Genomic DNA, 14531 nt, shown 5'->3' on the forward strand with positions numbered 1-14531 from the left:
GGTGACAATAAAAAATAATTAGCTAAACCGGTCGAGTCTTGATGAGGATACCTGGTAAATAGGGAACGTACGGTTGTGCTTAAAATCGAATAATTTGAATTAATTGTAGAGCTCAACCGTTAATAACAGATAATTGAAATATTTATTATTATTGGTTTATACCTAATTAAAAAAATTATTTGGAAACGAATGTTTAATTTATTTAAACACCAATAAATTGTTTAAGGAATACCTACGACGTATTCGTCTCAATAATATAATATAGGTCAATAAAGTATGGATAAAAATCGCTGTTTATTCAAACTATGCGCAATTCGTACGATTATTATTTGTCATCGGGGGAAAAATGAATAATTTTAGCCTATCATTTCGAAATATTGACGATTAAAAAAACAAGCGCTCAACAGATCGTTTATGTCGTTAGACGTGTGCCCTACCAGTTACTCAATTAGATAACCGAAATGCTTATTTATTTATTGATTTAAACAACGACGACAATAAGAATAACATCGAATATATTTAATTAAAAAAAGATTTGAATATTGGGAAACGTTTCGAAACGTTTACAATAAATTAATAATTTAAGTAAAATTTTAAAGAACGTCGATAAATTGTTTAAGGAAATCATGACGTATCGAAAAAGTATTATACAACATCAATATCATAATGTATCGAGGAACGGTAAAATAATACAAATATTTAGTGGCCCTGAAAAGGGCCTTTTTATAGGTGTTGATTACAAGCAGCAAGAGTCTAAGCACGTTCACCACGGATACGACGAGCCAACTGGATGTCTTTCGGCATGATCGTGACACGTTTGGCGTGAATGGCGCACAGATTGGTGTCCTCGAACAGACCGACCAAGTAAGCCTCGCTGGCCTCTTGTAAAGCCATGACGGCGGAACTCTGGAAACGCAGGTCGGTCTTGAAATCCTGTGCGATTTCACGCACCAAACGTTGGAAAGGTAATTTGCGGATCAACAGCTCAGCACTCTTCTGATACCGACGGATTTCACGGAGAGCGACAGTTCCCGGACGGTAACGATGTGGCTTCTTGACTCCACCGGTGGCGGGTGCGCTCTTACGTGCGGCTTTGGTGGCCAGCTGCTTCCTAGGTGCCTTTCCACCGGTTGACTTGCGAGCGGTTTGCTTGGTACGTGCCATTTTGATAGGTTTAGTTGTACTTGTTCGGAATGAAAACAAATGTTGTATGTCTATCGAAGTGTCGAGCACCGTTATTTATACACAAATCGGAACCGTATCCGGCGCTCTCGTTGGTCGGTTGAGTCATGAGAGGGAGAAATCGGGTGAAGCATTCCGATTGGCCGCTCGCGCGCCGCAAAACGCATAAAACAGATGCCGTCTCTATTGCCGGCATCAGTCAACGTTCAGCGTTCGAAGCAGCAGCGTTACATTGTACAACAACCAACTCGAAAATATTAAACATGACAGGAAGAGGCAAAGGAGGAAAAGGTCTTGGTAAAGGAGGCGCCAAACGTCATCGCAAAGTGTTGCGTGACAACATCCAGGGAATCACCAAGCCAGCCATTCGTCGGTTAGCCCGCCGTGGAGGAGTGAAACGTATTTCCGGTTTGATTTACGAAGAAACTCGCGGTGTGTTGAAGGTGTTCCTGGAAAACGTAATCCGCGACGCCGTTACGTACACTGAGCACGCCAAGAGGAAGACCGTCACCGCCATGGACGTCGTCTACGCTCTGAAACGTCAAGGCCGCACACTTTACGGTTTCGGAGGTTAATCTTCCTGATCGTCGTACGCTAAAACGAAATATCTTATCTAAAAAGGCCCTTTTCAGGGCCACCATATTTTAGCATCTAACGACTGACCACGCGCCGCACGCTTAAAACTAGATATATATTGCTTATGGAAAAGTTTTTTTAGGATCTTACGCGAATAACTGGTATGTGTATAGTTTTCAAATTATTTTTTACAGGCAAAATACCTGGCGTTTCTCGCTTCAAAACGATTGAGAACCACGAGATGATTGGTGAATTAAACTGCTTCCGAAGGAAGGCAGGCCTATTTGTTGTCTTTTATGTCTTGACGTTAATGATTAAAAAACATCATCAAACCGTCTTCACTTTGAACGAGATAATATGCCAATTGCTGATTAGTGATTATAAATTTGTTACGCACTGGTGATAACGTTTTATCCTATCCCATAATATAATACACGTGTTGGATTATCGTAGGTAACATTCATGATTTGCTCTGTTGTGTTGTTACTGTTGTTAGTAAATTAGTTGCATATTTTGTACTGTGCTTACTGATATAATGTTAATGTAATACATATTGTGAACGTGCCGGTAAACTTGTTTTATTTGATAACATATTTTGTACCGATGTATCGTGTCGGAGAGTATTTGAGTAATAATCGAGTTCGTGGATTGTTGATTTTAAAATGACCACAAAATCTGTATAGTGTAATATACAATTTTGAAAGTATGCGCAAATGAATGTGTGTAATTCATAATCTCGATTCACATGATAAAAGCATATTAAGTCGATGGTAATACCTAATAATGTCTCAACGATGATCTAACATAATATGTAATAACTATTGTTGTACCTATTCAATATTAGTTATTGAAGTCCATTTGTGAGATCTGATTTTATAAGAAAAATGTTGATCGTTAAAACATTGATCCAAGGTCAAGCAGTTTAACGTAATAATTATTTTAAGAAATAAATATTTTTGAGAATTTACTAATAATACGAGTATATATTTCTGAAATATTCACTGATCATATTATAACGACAACAATTCTTGTTTACATACTGGGGGTTAAGTTAAGACCGAGTATAGAGGTAACATGTAAGATGGACAATATGACACAATATTTTGGAATGTCGAATTCTAACTCGGTCGGCGGAATACAGGACAAGAGTTTCCGCGTTCTATGTATAAGACAATAAATGTATGATTGTAAAATGTTGGTGGCCCTGAAAAGGGCCTTTTTATTAAATCATAATCATTTTTACTAGTAATGGCGAAACTAAGCTTTCTTCTCGGTCTTTTTGGGTAAGAGAACGGCTTGAATGTTGGGCAACACACCGCCTTGAGCGATCGTCACACCGGACAACAATTTGTTCAACTCCTCGTCGTTTCTGATGGCCAATTGCAAATGTCTGGGGATGATACGGGACTTCTTGTTGTCACGGGCGGCGTTACCGGCCAACTCTAAGACTTCGGCTGCCAAGTATTCCATGACGGCGGCCAGGTATACCGGTGCTCCGGCTCCGACACGTTCGGCGTAGTTTCCTTTTCTCAACAGACGACGGATACGACCGACCGGGAACTGGAGTCCGGCACGGGACGACCTGGTCTTGGATTTGCCTCCCTTAGCTTTTCCTGCTTTACCGCGTCCGCTCATGTTGATTTGATGATGATTTGACTGTTTCGTACTGAATCTGATGAATGAATGTTGCCTGGCGCATAGCCTTTCCACTTGTTATATAGTCGAATACTAGATAACTATTCTGTGATTGGTAAAAAAAAAACCAGTATGACGGACAAAAATGATACCGATCAGTTAACAATACGTATTTAAATGTGCTGTTTTTGTTCAACATTATCGTAAAATATACTTTTTGAAATTATACTATATTAAATTATTATAAAACGATCAGCAACCCTGTTTATACTGTCATCGTTACAGTATATCCGTCAATTAAAAAACAACAAATCGCTCGGGTTTGGTAATATAAGCCACCGTACGGTCGAAAAATTTATCATTCATCCATCAACGTTCCAGTCGTCTACAAGTCCGATCGCATCAATTAAAAACAAAATGGCTCCAGGAGGAAAATCTGCGGGTAAAGCGATGAAGAAGTCGTCGGGAAAGGCACAAAAAAATATCGCCAAGTCCGACAAAAAGCGCAAGCCAAAGAGGAAAGAGTCGTACGCCATCTACATTTACAAAGTGTTGAAACAAGTGCATCCCGATACCGGTGTTTCGTCGAAAGCCATGAGCATCATGAACAGTTTCGTCAACGATCTGTTCGAACGCATCGCCGCCGAATCTAGTCGTCTGGCCCACTACAACAAGCGTTCGACCATTACTAGCCGGGAAATTCAGACGGCCGTCCGACTCTTGTTGCCCGGTGAATTGGCCAAACACGCCGTCAGTGAAGGAACAAAGGCTGTTACCAAGTACACCAGCTCCAAGTAGATCGACCACCGATAAATCTAACCTAAAACGGCCCTTTTCAGGGCCACCAATTTACGTTCACTTTTTTTTTTTAAATTCATATTTCATTACTATGAAATTCGTGCACATATCTTGTGAATAACTACGATTAGTATTTATATTAGGATGTTGTTTAAACCATTCACTCTAATAATATTAATTATTAATAATTAAGGATGGTCACAGAAAAACAACTAACATCATTTTTATGATAAGAGACGTTAGAACTTTTCGCCTACCAATATTTTTTTTTTCATATCAAACCGTCAAAAATATTATCCTATAATAAATTATGGTAATTTTTGAAATCAGAGATAACGCCGAGATTACTAACAAAAAACAAACGATTTTAGATTGGGAGGTTCGGACTGATATTTTGCTAGAATACGAGTGCCCGTGCCTCGGGGACGAGCACGGTCGGCCGACCCGCTGTGGCTTCAAAACTGTCCACACAGCGGAATGCCTTATGCTGTCGTCGTGCTTGTTCCCAATGGGTAGGCGGTTACATATATATAATAATAATATTGACATACATATACATATAATATATGTATAATAAAAACTGCTTATACTATGATTTAATTAAATAACTATAATGGAATGGGTTTATAACAGTATCTATGAACAAAACGTATGTAGGCATTCGAGTACGTTTTACCGTATTGAGCACCGGGTAAAGTGAAGCTCTGACCCCTTTTGCTTTTTGCGATGTTGTAGTGATGTGCCCGTTCATAGTCAGTTTTGTGTCCACTTGGACTTGGACTTGCTTTGTTGGACGGCCTATGGCCTATATAGAGCTCCAGGCGTTGCCTTTACTCTCTAGATTGATCTCACACCCTCACTGTTATGGACGGTCTGTCATTCAGCGCTGTTTACTGTGTCAAAGCACGGATGTGACTAAACTTGGACACAGACACCCTATGCATAAACGTACTTATTATCGACCGTATTGTCTCTGAAATGGACAGTCAAATTTCCATTTGATTTCCTGGCTTCTGATTTTTATTGGTCGAAGGTGTTTTTTCCGTCTTTTCCCAAATATAATGGCTTCGGTCTTCTCTATGTTTAATTTAAGTCTCCATTTGTCTATCCAGATCACGGTTTAATCCATTTGTCTTTGTAGTTGACATATTGCGTAATTTCTGTTTTGATGGGCCGTAGGGAACATGGTATCGTCTGCAAAAATGGATGTTTGAATTCTATCAAGAAGTGGAAGGTCGTTTACATAGTGGATGTAGAGTAGAGGTGATAGGCACGAACCCTGTGGTACTCCTGCTTGTATTTGTCTTGTTGTTGATTTTTTGTCGACTACTCGTACTTGGAACGAGCGATCTGATAGGAATGATTTAATTAATTTTATCATACTTATTGGAAGTTCAGAGTTTGTTTTTAGTTTGTAGATTAAACCATCGTGCCACACGCGGTCGAAAGCCTTCTCCATGTCTAGGAATGTTGCAGCAGTGTATTTTTTTTGGTTTTGGTTATTTTAATTTCTTTGAGTAGATGGACAAGTTGTGTGGTAGTTGAGTAGCCTTCTTTGAATGCGTGTAGCTCCGCCCGAGGTTTTATCTATATTCGTAGTGTTTTCAGGATAATCTTTTCCAATACTTTTGAGATGGTTGAGAGTTAGAGTCTCTACCCGACTTACTTACTTGGTAGCACGACTTTCGCCTATATACTATTCCAGGCTTTTTTGCCTTTGCTAGTAGCTGAAGTTGGAGATGGATTTTTTTTTAAATTTTACTTTAACTTGTTGCCCAAAGCCTTATTCTCGGACGCTGTTTATGTCTCGAGGTATATAAAGAGGGGGAACACCTGCCAATGGTTCTTATATGATTGTACCATGAATTGACGATTCTATGAAAAGTGGCTGAGGCATTTTTTTTAATGGTTTTTTGGATAGGAATGAACCCGACTGTGTGCAGAAGCACCGAGTTCCTTACAAAGGTCGGCTGACCTAAAATTATCCTGATGCCTGTAGTCTGAACCGCCTCAATTTTCTTCCAAGTGGATGAGCTGACAAAGGGTGCCCATGCTTCTTCGGCGTAAGTTAGGATAGGGATGATGTACATTTGGAACAGGTTTAATTACTCTACCCGAAAATGTGATTATTGATTATATACAGCGCGCCGTACCGACTAGTAAACTATTGTAATTCGTGTCGTCCTCAGAGTCACGGTTATACAAACATTTTTCACGATTTATCGGCAGAAAATGTTTGTACGAATCTGGTTAATGGTTTGGATTTTTTGGAAAGCCAACTAAATTCTGAACGATCAACATTGATTACTGTGGCGTTACCCGGTACCATGAAACAACCACAGGTCGTTATTCCCGTACTTTTCATCAGGTTTTTGTAGACCATGTTCAAAGGGTGGCCGTATGACTGACATCAGTCTAAAATTGTCGAAAACAATTCCACGGGTTTCCCAAGACCGTAGAATTTGCAGATTGTCAATTGACCGATTTCCCGATGAATGGTGGCTTTTCGAAAATGACGATTTTAGGTTTCTGGCAAGGCTCGCCGCGCGTTAACGACGTTTTTACCACTGACGCCTAACCTATATGTTGTTTCGTAACTGAAACAATTTTTTTACTGTGTTTCATTTATTTAATATATAATTTCACTTGAGTTTATTTTTAACATTTTTAAGTTAATTAAAATATGTTATTGGTATAGTTTCTATTATATTTATCTAGATGACAAAAATATTATTCAGGCTCAACGATGCTGTTGTGTGGGTATTAAATACTCGTATATCTACTACAATGTTGTAAATTAATACTTGTTTGCATAACGTACCTACCTATTAAAGTATCATTCAAAAATGTACTATTTGAAAAGTAGACAAGGCAAATATTTGAATATCAATTATCTGGTATTAAAACTCGAAAGCGGTTGTTTTTTATTAAACATTAAATATGTTTAAAAAAATTCTGTCCAAGGGTTTTTACTACCTACTAATTTCAAATTATTTCCCAAATAAGATTAAGCATTTATCGTATTAAAATTAAAATACCATGCCTAAATTATTTAAAATACATTTTATCAATTATGTTATAAAAAAATGTATTCTACTTTCAAAAAAATTGTTGGTTAAAATTATTAGCATTTTGCTTTGCTTTGCTTTGAGGGGGGGTGGCTATGCCGTTAACTATTCCACGCTTATGCCTCTACTAGTGGGTGGAAGTTTACTTGGAAGGTTTAGTTATTTTATTGATTTACCCAGGTGAGTGGGTAGGGTTTGAGTAAGCGTTTGGTAGTGGGAGGAGTGTGAGTTTTGCCTAGAAGTCGGATGTGGTCGTGATTTGAGAAAGAGTTATTGTAGAACATTGAATTGGTTTGGGAACGAATAGAATTTTGAATAGATTTGAAATTAGTGGATTTTAGAAGGACCGAGTTTTTAACGAAGGAAGGCAGACCCGTTATAGTGCGTATGCCGATGTTTTGGACGGATTCAATGCGGTTCCATTGTGAGGGACCTATGAAGGGAGCCCACGAAGAGCCAGCGTACGTTAGGATTGGAGCGACGTAAAGTTTAAGAATGGATAGTTTTGTTGTCATTAGGTCGGAGCTAGTGCGGTTTAGTATGGGGTAAAGCATAGCTCGGGTGCGGGTGGCCTTTTTAGTGATGTTAAGGATGTGTTTGCCGAAGGTGAGTCTGCGCCCTATGGTAACGCCGAGGTATTTCGCTTGGTTGGACCAGCTAATGGGGTGGTTGTCGAGTAGTAATGGTGGTACATGTGTGGTATTTGAACGTCCGAAAATGATACCTACAGTTTTGGTTGCGTTTATTTTAATTCGCCATCTGTGAAACCAAATGGTCGCCACGTTAAGTTGTTGTTATTAGCATTGTTATATCATATAATATTATATATTTGTATTATTTAAAATGATAAAATGTTGGTGTCTAGTGTTATTTTTTAAGTATTTAAATCGAAAGTATTCAATACGGTAAAACGTACTCGAATGCCTACATACGTTTTGTTCATAGATACTGTTATAAACCCATTTCATTATAGTTATTTAATTAAATCATAGTATAAGCAGTTTTTATTATACATATATTATATGTATATGTATGTCAATATTATTATTATATATATGTAACCGCCTACCCATTGGGAACAAGCACGACGACAGCATAAGGCATTCCGCTGTGTGGACAGTTTTGAAGCCACAGCGGGTCGGCCGACCGTGCTCGTCCCCGAGGCACGGGCACTCGTATTCTAGCAAAATATCAGTCCGAACCTCCCAATCTAAAATCGTTTGTTTTTTGTTAGTAATCTCGGCGTTATCTCTGATTTCAAAAATTACCATAATTTATTATAGGATAATATTTTTGACGGTTTGATATGAAAAAAAAAATATTGGTAGGCGAAAAGTTCTAACGTCTCTTATCATAAAAATGATGTTAGTTGTTTTTCTGTGACCATCCTTAATTATTAATAATTAATATTATTAGAGTGAATGGTTTAAACAACATCCTAATATAAATACTAATCGTAGTTATTCACAAGATATGTGCACGAATTTCATAGTAATGAAATATGAATTTAAAAAAAAAAAGTGAACGTAAATTGGTGGCCCTGAAAAGGGCCGTTTTAGGTTAGATTTATCGGTGGTCGATCTACTTGGAGCTGGTGTACTTGGTAACAGCCTTTGTTCCTTCACTGACGGCGTGTTTGGCCAATTCACCGGGCAACAAGAGTCGGACGGCGGTCTGAATTTCCCGGCTAGTAATGGTCGAACGCTTGTTGTAGTGGGCCAGACGACTAGATTCGGCGGCGATGCGTTCGAACAGATCGTTGACGAAACTGTTCATGATGCTCATGGCTTTCGACGAAACACCGGTATCGGGATGCACTTGTTTCAACACTTTGTAAATGTAGATGGCGTACGACTCTTTCCTCTTTGGCTTGCGCTTTTTGTCGGACTTGGCGATATTTTTTTGTGCCTTTCCCGACGACTTCTTCATCGCTTTACCCGCAGATTTTCCTCCTGGAGCCATTTTGTTTTTAATTGATGCGATCGGACTTGTAGACGACTGGAACGTTGATGGATGAATGATAAATTTTTCGACCGTACGGTGGCTTATATTACCAAACCCGAGCGATTTGTTGTTTTTTAATTGACGGATATACTGTAACGATGACAGTATAAACAGGGTTGCTGATCGTTTTATAATAATTTAATATAGTATAATTTCAAAAAGTATATTTTACGATAATGTTGAACAAAAACAGCACATTTAAATACGTATTGTTAACTGATCGGTATCATTTTTGTCCGTCATACTGGTTTTTTTTTTACCAATCACAGAATAGTTATCTAGTATTCGACTATATAACAAGTGGAAAGGCTATGCGCCAGGCAACATTCATTCATCAGATTCAGTACGAAACAGTCAAATCATCATCAAATCAACATGAGCGGACGCGGTAAAGCAGGAAAAGCTAAGGGAGGCAAATCCAAGACCAGGTCGTCCCGTGCCGGACTCCAGTTCCCGGTCGGTCGTATCCATCGTCTGTTGAGAAAAGGAAACTACGCCGAACGTGTCGGAGCCGGAGCACCGGTATACCTGGCCGCCGTCATGGAATACTTGGCAGCCGAAGTCTTAGAGTTGGCCGGTAACGCCGCCCGTGACAACAAGAAGTCCCGTATCATCCCCAGACATTTGCAATTGGCCATCAGAAACGACGAGGAGTTGAACAAATTGTTGTCCGGTGTGACGATCGCTCAAGGCGGTGTGTTGCCCAACATTCAAGCCGTTCTCTTACCCAAAAAGACCGAGAAGAAAGCTTAGTTTCGCCATTACTAGTAAAAATGATTATGATTTAATAAAAAGGCCCTTTTCAGGGCCACCAACATTTTACAATCATACATTTATTGTCTTATACATAGAACGCGGAAACTCTTGTCCTGTATTCCGCCGACCGAGTTAGAATTCGACATTCCAAAATATTGTGTCATATTGTCCATCTTACATGTTACCTCTATACTCGGTCTTAACTTAACCCCCAGTATGTAAACAAGAATTGTTGTCGTTATAATATGATCAGTGAATATTTCAGAAATATATACTCGTATTATTAGTAAATTCTCAAAAATATTTATTTCTTAAAATAATTATTACGTTAAACTGCTTGACCTTGGATCAATGTTTTAACGATCAACATTTTTCTTATAAAATCAGATCTCACAAATGGACTTCAATAACTAATATTGAATAGGTACAACAATAGTTATTACATATTATGTTAGATCATCGTTGAGACATTATTAGGTATTACCATCGACTTAATATGCTTTTATCATGTGAATCGAGATTATGAATTACACACATTCATTTGCGCATACTTTCAAAATTGTATATTACACTATACAGATTTTGTGGTCATTTTAAAATCAACAATCCACGAACTCGATTATTACTCAAATACTCTCCGACACGATACATCGGTACAAAATATGTTATCAAATAAAACAAGTTTACCGGCACGTTCACAATATGTATTACATTAACATTATATCAGTAAGCACAGTACAAAATATGCAACTAATTTACTAACAACAGTAACAACACAACAGAGCAAATCATGAATGTTACCTACGATAATCCAACACGTGTATTATATTATGGGATAGGATAAAACGTTATCACCAGTGCGTAACAAATTTATAATCACTAATCAGCAATTGGCATATTATCTCGTTCAAAGTGAAGACGGTTTGATGATGTTTTTTAATCATTAACGTCAAGACATAAAAGACAACAAATAGGCCTGCCTTCCTTCGGAAGCAGTTTAATTCACCAATCATCTCGTGGTTCTCAATCGTTTTGAAGCGAGAAACGCCAGGTATTTTGCCTGTAAAAAATAATTTGAAAACTATACACATACCAGTTATTCGCGTAAGATCCTAAAAAAACTTTTCCATAAGCAATATATATCTAGTTTTAAGCGTGCGGCGCGTGGTCAGTCGTTAGATGCTAAAATATGGTGGCCCTGAAAAGGGCCTTTTTAGATAAGATATTTCGTTTTAGCGTACGACGATCAGGAAGATTAACCTCCGAAACCGTAAAGTGTGCGGCCTTGACGTTTCAGAGCGTAGACGACGTCCATGGCGGTGACGGTCTTCCTCTTGGCGTGCTCAGTGTACGTAACGGCGTCGCGGATTACGTTTTCCAGGAACACCTTCAACACACCGCGAGTTTCTTCGTAAATCAAACCGGAAATACGTTTCACTCCTCCACGGCGGGCTAACCGACGAATGGCTGGCTTGGTGATTCCCTGGATGTTGTCACGCAACACTTTGCGATGACGTTTGGCGCCTCCTTTACCAAGACCTTTTCCTCCTTTGCCTCTTCCTGTCATGTTTAATATTTTCGAGTTGGTTGTTGTACAATGTAACGCTGCTGCTTCGAACGCTGAACGTTGACTGATGCCGGCAATAGAGACGGCATCTGTTTTATGCGTTTTGCGGCGCGCGAGCGGCCAATCGGAATGCTTCACCCGATTTCTCCCTCTCATGACTCAACCGACCAACGAGAGCGCCGGATACGGTTCCGATTTGTGTATAAATAACGGTGCTCGACACTTCGATAGACATACAACATTTGTTTTCATTCCGAACAAGTACAACTAAACCTATCAAAATGGCACGTACCAAGCAAACCGCTCGCAAGTCAACCGGTGGAAAGGCACCTAGGAAGCAGCTGGCCACCAAAGCCGCACGTAAGAGCGCACCCGCCACCGGTGGAGTCAAGAAGCCACATCGTTACCGTCCGGGAACTGTCGCTCTCCGTGAAATCCGTCGGTATCAGAAGAGTACTGAGCTGTTGATCCGCAAATTACCTTTCCAACGTTTGGTGCGTGAAATCGCACAGGATTTCAAGACCGACCTGCGTTTCCAGAGTTCCGCCGTCATGGCTTTACAAGAGGCCAGCGAGGCTTACTTGGTCGGTCTGTTCGAGGACACCAATCTGTGCGCCATTCACGCCAAACGTGTCACGATCATGCCGAAAGACATCCAGTTGGCTCGTCGTATCCGTGGTGAACGTGCTTAGACTCTTGCTGCTTGTAATCAACACCTATAAAAAGGCCCTTTTCAGGGCCACTAAATATTTGTATTATTTTACCGTTCCTCGATACATTATGATATTGATGTTGTATAATACTTTTTCGATACGTCATGATTTCCTTAAACAATTTATCGACGTTCTTTAAAATTTTACTTAAATTATTAATTTATTGTAAACGTTTCGAAACGTTTCCCAATATTCAAATCTTTTTTTAATTAAATATATTCGATGTTATTCTTATTGTCGTCGTTGTTTAAATCAATAAATAAATAAGCATTTCGGTTATCTAATTGAGTAACTGGTAGGGCACACGTCTAACGACATAAACGATCTGTTGAGCGCTTGTTTTTTTAATCGTCAATATTTCGAAATGATAGGCTAAAATTATTCATTTTTCCCCCGATGACAAATAATAATCGTACGAATTGCGCATAGTTTGAATAAACAGCGATTTTTATCCATACTTTATTGACCTATATTATATTATTGAGACGAATACGTCGTAGGTATTCCTTAAACAATTTATTGGTGTTTAAATAAATTAAACATTCGTTTCCAAATAATTTTTTTAATTAGGTATAAACCAATAATAATAAATATTTCAATTATCTGTTATTAACGGTTGAGCTCTACAATTAATTCAAATTATTCGATTTTAAGCACAACCGTACGTTCCCTATTTACCAGGTATCCTCATCAAGACTCGACCGGTTTAGCTAATTATTTTTTATTGTCACCAGAAGGATATCCTTGCTGCTAATTAAATACCCAACGCCTATGAAAAGGAGACCTTTTCAGGGCCACAACAACATTTGATTCATTTTTCATTCTCGCGTTAACATTCAATAATGACATATTTTGTAGCCTAAATCTACATCGCCATCTATTGAGCAACTCGAAAACTGTGTTTCACATTTTTACCGATACTCTGATATGTAGATGGCAGAGCAAATTTCTAAATTAAACACCTACCTACCTATTAATATATTATTTTATTGTTATGAAACAAACCGGCGGATTCATTTTCTAAAACGACAGACGATCTTCTATGATATAAAATTCTAAAATGTCAAACTTTTGTTAAAAAAAATATTAATTTTTAATGCAGTTGAAATTTCGACGAAATTCGTTGCGTGATATTCAATGAACGACTTATTTCATTTTTATTCATATTTTTTATAGCCCTACTTTGCACAGTGCTTTGTAAGAAAATATATCACAAAAAAATTATTAAAAACAATGGGATGCGCAGTTTAGCTTATCATACTACTATAACTAGTGTACACACAATGCAGTTCTGTAAAAATTTAAAAAAAAAAATGTTCTATAGTTAAATTAATTACATTTAACAACATCTATGTAACAATTAATGTGGGCTTGTAAAGCATGTACTCGATGCCATAATAATAATAAGTATCTAATTTTTCGTAGTTATGTTTAACATAATGTGAATAATTTGATATTATTAACATCACTTGATAATATCATTGATTATTTTAGAAGATCAGTGATATTATATACGAGTATTACGAGTAATTACATACTTTATTGTCTCATTAAGAGTATCAAGTACATTTTTTAAGGTATAACTTAAAAATTTAAATTACTCAAATACGTTTAGGTGAGTATACTCATAAATGTATTTAACAATACACTACACTACTACAGATTATGTATAAAGGTCGTAGTAGTTTTTTTATATCACACAACCTAACCATGAATTAAAACTGATTTTGTAGTATTCGTTGTTTTTAAATCTCAGCATCCAAGCTAATGAAAAATATCTCAAATTCTGCATAACATCATCCGACGTCAATCTTTGGAATTCGAAACTGTGCACAGCAGCAGTATTATATAACGTAAATAGTAAAAAATATAAAAATATAATACCTTCTGTAGTATATTAGTAAGCCATAAATAATAATAATATTATTTCTTATAGGTATGATTATAGTACCTACTTCCAGCAGGTAGTATGGTCAGAATAGCTTTAATGGTGATTGATGGTGATATTAGATTTAATCCATAGTGATTAATAATATTGATTATAATGATATTTTAATCTAGGTATTCTGCAGCTGCTGTATTATTTATTTTTGTAATAGATAAAAATATTATGAACAGCTGCTGCAGCTCCTTACATGATTGAAGATAGTCTATCTTAAATCATGGTTGCGCCTCAGAATCTATAGGTTCGTTGCTCAACCTGTCCATCTTAAATCGACATGGCTCCTTTTG

General features: G+C 37.8%; 8 protein-coding genes across 8 annotated transcripts; 4 read left to right on the forward strand and 4 right to left on the reverse strand.

Moving 5' to 3' along the window:
- Positions 1-696: 696 nt before the first annotated feature.
- Positions 697-1240, reverse strand: LOC149055595 (histone H3-like). The gene has a single exon (XM_089227666.1). It carries the CDS (start codon positions 1162-1164, stop codon positions 754-756), a length of 411 nt encoding a protein of 136 aa, XP_089083792.1. The 5' UTR covers positions 1165-1240; the 3' UTR covers positions 697-753.
- A 147-nt stretch (positions 1241-1387) lies between these two features.
- LOC149055596 (histone H4) lies at positions 1388-1820 on the forward strand. Its single transcript, XM_089227683.1, has one exon. It carries the CDS (start codon positions 1446-1448, stop codon positions 1755-1757), a length of 312 nt encoding a protein of 103 aa, XP_089083809.1. The 5' UTR covers positions 1388-1445; the 3' UTR covers positions 1758-1820.
- Positions 1821-2721: 901 nt separating this feature from the next.
- On the reverse strand, positions 2722-3429 carry LOC149055597 (histone H2A-like). The gene has a single exon (XM_089227681.1). The coding sequence runs from the start codon at positions 3391-3393 to the stop codon at positions 3016-3018; it is 378 nt and encodes a 125-aa protein (XP_089083807.1). The 5' UTR covers positions 3394-3429; the 3' UTR covers positions 2722-3015.
- A 249-nt stretch (positions 3430-3678) lies between these two features.
- On the forward strand, positions 3679-4231 carry LOC149055598 (histone H2B). The gene has a single exon (XM_089227678.1). The coding sequence runs from the start codon at positions 3811-3813 to the stop codon at positions 4189-4191; it is 381 nt and encodes a 126-aa protein (XP_089083804.1). The 5' UTR covers positions 3679-3810; the 3' UTR covers positions 4192-4231.
- Positions 4232-8798: 4567 nt separating this feature from the next.
- LOC107161726 (histone H2B) lies at positions 8799-9289 on the reverse strand. The gene has a single exon (XM_015508239.2). The coding sequence runs from the start codon at positions 9219-9221 to the stop codon at positions 8841-8843; it is 381 nt and encodes a 126-aa protein (XP_015363725.2). The 5' UTR covers positions 9222-9289; the 3' UTR covers positions 8799-8840.
- Positions 9290-9601: 312 nt separating this feature from the next.
- Positions 9602-10310, forward strand: LOC149055599 (histone H2A). Its single transcript, XM_089227679.1, has one exon. It carries the CDS (start codon positions 9639-9641, stop codon positions 10014-10016), a length of 378 nt encoding a protein of 125 aa, XP_089083805.1. The 5' UTR covers positions 9602-9638; the 3' UTR covers positions 10017-10310.
- A 901-nt stretch (positions 10311-11211) lies between these two features.
- On the reverse strand, positions 11212-11644 carry LOC149055600 (histone H4). The gene has a single exon (XM_089227682.1). It carries the CDS (start codon positions 11584-11586, stop codon positions 11275-11277), a length of 312 nt encoding a protein of 103 aa, XP_089083808.1. The 5' UTR covers positions 11587-11644; the 3' UTR covers positions 11212-11274.
- A 154-nt stretch (positions 11645-11798) lies between these two features.
- LOC107172696 (histone H3) lies at positions 11799-12335 on the forward strand. Its single transcript, XM_015522990.2, has one exon. It carries the CDS (start codon positions 11868-11870, stop codon positions 12276-12278), a length of 411 nt encoding a protein of 136 aa, XP_015378476.2. The 5' UTR covers positions 11799-11867; the 3' UTR covers positions 12279-12335.
- Positions 12336-14531: the final 2196 nt, after the last annotated feature.

Source organism: Diuraphis noxia, unplaced genomic scaffold, assembly GCF_037042655.1.
Source record: "Diuraphis noxia isolate RWA-SAM2 unplaced genomic scaffold, SU_Dnox_SAM2 contig0004, whole genome shotgun sequence".
NCBI lineage: Eukaryota > Metazoa > Arthropoda > Insecta > Hemiptera > Aphididae > Diuraphis > Diuraphis noxia.

Coding starts and splice junctions, on each gene's coding strand:
- LOC149055595 (XM_089227666.1), bottom strand. CDS start 1,164: ATGGCACGTACCAAGCAAACCGCTCGCAAGTCAACCGGTGGAAAGGCA.
- LOC149055596 (XM_089227683.1), top strand. CDS start 1,446: ATGACAGGAAGAGGCAAAGGAGGAAAAGGTCTTGGTAAAGGAGGCGCC.
- LOC149055597 (XM_089227681.1), bottom strand. CDS start 3,393: ATGAGCGGACGCGGTAAAGCAGGAAAAGCTAAGGGAGGCAAATCCAAG.
- LOC149055598 (XM_089227678.1), top strand. CDS start 3,811: ATGGCTCCAGGAGGAAAATCTGCGGGTAAAGCGATGAAGAAGTCGTCG.
- LOC107161726 (XM_015508239.2), bottom strand. CDS start 9,221: ATGGCTCCAGGAGGAAAATCTGCGGGTAAAGCGATGAAGAAGTCGTCG.
- LOC149055599 (XM_089227679.1), top strand. CDS start 9,639: ATGAGCGGACGCGGTAAAGCAGGAAAAGCTAAGGGAGGCAAATCCAAG.
- LOC149055600 (XM_089227682.1), bottom strand. CDS start 11,586: ATGACAGGAAGAGGCAAAGGAGGAAAAGGTCTTGGTAAAGGAGGCGCC.
- LOC107172696 (XM_015522990.2), top strand. CDS start 11,868: ATGGCACGTACCAAGCAAACCGCTCGCAAGTCAACCGGTGGAAAGGCA.